Source organism: Pteropus vampyrus, unplaced genomic scaffold (genome assembly GCF_000151845.1).
Source record: "Pteropus vampyrus isolate Shadow unplaced genomic scaffold, Pvam_2.0 Scaffold100, whole genome shotgun sequence".
Lineage (NCBI taxonomy): Eukaryota > Metazoa > Chordata > Mammalia > Chiroptera > Pteropodidae > Pteropus > Pteropus vampyrus.
Genome location: NW_011888881.1, coordinates 628361 through 632540, shown reverse-complemented (window position 1 = coordinate 632540; position 4180 = coordinate 628361). Strand labels below are relative to the sequence as shown.

The following is a 4180-nucleotide window of genomic DNA, read 5'->3' as shown; positions in this document are numbered from 1 at the left end:
GCACGTGGTGACCTACACTGCTGCTGATGTTGAAGAGCTGACAGTAAACTGTAAAAGGTCTCAACCTTATCATGGGTACTTTTATTTTAAACTAGGAAACTTTAATGAATAGAATCAAGAAACAGCTGCGTGAATGGGATGAAAATCTAAAAGATGATTCTCTTCCTGCAAATCCAATAGGTATGAAGTCAGTTTCCTTCCTGTGGCCTGTGACGTCACACAGAAAGAAATGATGTTTTCTGTTTAATGAAACGAAGAATTTTAGGTTTTTTTTTTAAACTAATATCTTTATTAGTTCTGAAAAGCACACATTTCCTTTGTTTTGAGCAGTTTTCTTTTTAAAGTGAGTATTTTTTAATTAAATCATAACCAACTTCTTAAGTGCTGCGAACACTCCAGTTTTAGGCAGATGCAGACTCCTTTCCGTTCGTTAAGGTGCCTGAAGGTGACCCTGTCCCAAAACTTTCCTTATTTGCATGTGACCTCTGTATCCGTTATTTACGTGCCACTTAGCTATGTTTCTAGTCTCTTAGGAAGTAATTTGTGTGAAGCTTTTGTTTAATTTAAAAGAAGACGTTTATAAAAGCAAGTATAGGAAAAGAACTTGCGTTTAAACCTCCAGAGAGCCTACACATTTAGCCGTGTCTGTCACTGCGGGAACTGTGTCTTGGGGAACCGTGTCAGGACTGCAACAGGGCACTGTTGACTCATCAGTTATCTGACCGGTACCTGCTTCGTCAGTTTTGAACTTGAAAAACCCATGTCTTGCAGATTTTTCTTACCGAGTAGCTGCCTGTCTCCCTATTGACGACGCGTTAAGAATTCAGCTCCTTAAAATCGGCAGCGCCATCCAGCGGCTCCGCTGTGAACTGGACATCATGAACAAGGTGAGGAGGCGGCAGGTTTGTGGCGGCCTAGAGCGGGGCTGCACTGTTGGGGCGACGGGCCACCCCGGGGCCACCACGTAGACCTGCCGCTGGAAAACCAGGAGAGGACAAGGACAGTACGCATGTCACTTGGGGTCACAGATGAGCTTGAACTGCTCTGCGCTGTTCAGCTGTGAACCCCTTTCTCTGCTCAGCATCATCCCTGGGACGGCTGCATGTCAGCCGCCTTCTCTGTCCCAGAGGGTCGCGTGTCGTGCGCGTGAGCGCGTGTCAGGCCTTGGGTTGTGTTTTCTTGCTCTGCCTTTGAGGCTCCAGTTTTGAGTGTCGGGGAGGTAAAGGTGGCTTCGGGGGGCTCAGTGCATCACGTGACCATGGCGCCCCACTAACCCCTTCCCTCTTCTAGTGCACGTCTCTCTGCTGTAAACAGTGCCAAGAAACAGAAATAACCACCAAAAATGAAATATTCAGGTGAGAGCTCCACTGTGTCTTTTGTAAAATTCTGGGTGCGTTTTCCCGGCGGCCTTCACAGAAGCGTCCTGCCTTAGTTACAATGTGGGGAGTGAGTTCATGGTCAGGTGAGATGTCCTCCTGATGGGGCGCTGACAGCAACGACAGGGAAAATGGGGCGGCCCTGCCCCCCCACTTGCCGAAAACCCCAGCACACCTGCCTGGGGACTGGGGTCCGCCCAGGCCCGCCTCCAGCCTCGCGTTTCAGGCAAACGTGGGTTCCACCACAGAGGGCCTGGGACAGAGCAGGACATGCTGCTGCGTGTGGCCTGGTGTGGTGACGCAGTGGTGTTTGAGGGTGTTTCGTGACGAGGTCGTGGTTACAGACCGTGGAAGTGAGGAGGCTGCTGGCGCAGGGGAGAGCCAGCCGGGGCTTCTGGCCCTTCCTCCCAAGGGCGCCCTCCTGTCGGCCAGCTTGGGAGCCATCTGGACCGACAAGCCCCTTGCTAACCTGCCGAGGTTGACGGCATCTAAAACTGACTGAAGGGTTAAAAACAGTAGCTCCGTAATGCATCTCTTGGTCAGCTTTTTAAACATGTTTGAGGCTTTTTCCCCATTTTGACTCATTCTCTGTGCTGATTCTGTTGTAGTCTGTCCTTATGTGGGCCGATGGCGGCTTACGTGAATCCTCATGGCTACGTGCACGAGACACTGACCGTGTATAAGGCCTCCAACTTGAACCTGATAGGCCGGCCTTCCACAGAGCACAGCTGGTTTCCCGGGTAATGTGCCGCTGGTGACTTTGGTGTTTTTTGGTTTTTCCCTGATTTTGCAGAAACACATAGGTTCCTGAGCAGACAAGCAGTTAGAATTCTAATCAGAACCAGACAGTGAAATGAACAACGCCATTCACGTGGCCTTCATTTCACGAATGGCTGGAGACAGCTGTTTCTGCATCGTCTTGTTGAATGTAAAGTTAGGGAGAAAGAAGGTGAGCGTCCAGTTAAGGCGCACGCACTGCGTTTCCTGTCAGCTCGCGGGGAGTCGTGGGGTCGCGACCCAGGAAGGCCGTGTGGGGAGCGCGCTCTGTGACCCGTGAGAGCGCTGTCCAGCTCCGCCTTCCTCGCGTTGCGTCCCCAGCCAGACTGTCGTCCAGAGCCGTTACCTGTCTCGCGTTCCAAATCCTGGGTCAGTCCCGTTTTTCTTGGAAAGCGGCAGACGGCAGGGATTAGCGAGTCCGCTCGCCGCTCTGGGCCTAGCACCACGTTGGCTGGATTGTCCACTCTTATTCAACACGCTGTTCAGGCCAGCCCTGTCTTCCTGGTGGTCCGGGGCGTCACAGCCCTCTCCTCCAGCTCCATGTTGCAACTCTCTTCATTATCCAATCTCCACATCCCTGCATAGTTAAGTGGGAATCATACAAATTAAAAAATCTTTTTATGGACTGTGTTTCAAGGAACCGTGTAGCTCAGAGTATTTGTTCTCAAGCCTTAGGATTTGGCCGTAGATCTGTCTTCTTAACAGGTTATGTTATAAGCTTGAGGCACAGAAATGTGATTCCTTAGCTGATACTTTCCCTTCATTTTGTAGGTTTGCCTGGACTGTTGCCCAGTGCAAGATCTGTGCAAGCCATATTGGATGGAAATTTACAGCCACCAAGAAAGATATGTCACCTCAAAAATTTTGGGGTTTGACGCGATCTGCTCTGTTGCCCACGATCCCAGACACCGAAGATGAGATAAGCCCAGACAAAGTAGTACTCTGCCTGTAAACACATACGGTTGGGGGTAAACTTATGTAGCAAGTTGGTATTCTAAAATCAGATCTGCTTTGGAAATTACTGCTTCTGATGCACACCTACGTAAAAAGCAACATTCCATGGAAGGTTGCAGCTTCTTAGCCAAACGGAATTTGAAGGTCTAAGCTGAAATGCACTGTGGAGGACAGAAAGCAGCCGACACTTGGTGGTCGGGAAGATGGACTGTAGCTTGTTGCCACCACCCCAGGGATCAGGCCGTCAAGACGTCTCTGAAAGACAGGGGACTGTTTCAGAAGTGTTTGGAATTCCCGTAACGCCAGGCTAGCCACTGGCCGTGACTTCCGGGGCGCACGTCCGCGCCAGAGCGCCAAGCGGCAGAAATTCCGCGAGCCGGGGCGCCCGGCACGAGTGCCCCTTCTGAGAGAGGCAAGGCGGTGTACGCGATTTTAAAAGGGCTTTGCTCCTTTCAACTTAGTTCCCCTGAGATACTGGTTTGTAAATTTTGAAAATATTAAAAGAGTTAAAATATGCAATGCGAGCCCCAGAATAAAGTTTTCATTGTCTTCGTGTTTGTTAGTTTAAAAAACAAAGAGTTTTGTGTGTTTGCTCGGCGTGTGTTTGAACTGTATGTAACAGTGGTGGTTCTGCTCCAGTTCAATCTGAACCTAAACTACCGTGGGGCACAGATGCTAAAACGTTCCCCTCACACGGGCTAGAAGTGACTGTCCTTAGGCTCTCCTGTTCGTGTAAAATGAAGAGAACGTGTCAGTAAACTTTAAGAGCAAAACCAAATCAAACATGTTCTTTGTTTAAATAATGTAAAATATCCACTCATAAGCAGATAATTTAGGTATAAGACGTAATTTTTGAGTAAAGTTCTAGACAGACCGATGTGCCACCTGCCTCTTTGCTGATATGTTCAACTTTAACTCTCGTTTTGCTAACCCTTCCCTGCTTTCCATAATGCAGTGGGAAAAGTTCAACTGATCGGGTAAAACACGAGGCTAAAACGGCCTGTTAAATTTCTTGTATCTCAGTTTATCAGTATTTTGTCTTTTACCAAACATGCAGTGGTTTTGACGGCCTA

At 48.9% G+C, this 4180-nt stretch overlaps 1 protein-coding gene across 2 annotated transcripts in view; it reads left to right on the top strand.

The window, feature by feature from the left end:
- CRBN (cereblon) overlaps positions 1-3885 on the top strand; it is a 21770-nt gene extending 17885 nt beyond the window's left edge. For both annotated transcript variants that reach the window (XM_011364635.2, XM_023533303.1), the window contains 4 exons: positions 772-887; positions 1291-1355; positions 1985-2116; positions 2925-3885. In XM_011364635.2, coding sequence (XP_011362937.2) covers positions 772-887; positions 1291-1355; positions 1985-2116; positions 2925-3105 — 494 coding nt within the window. In that variant the 3' untranslated portion in view covers positions 3106-3885. The remainder of the gene's footprint in view (positions 1-771; positions 888-1290; positions 1356-1984; positions 2117-2924) is intronic.
- Positions 3886-4180: the final 295 nt, after the last annotated feature.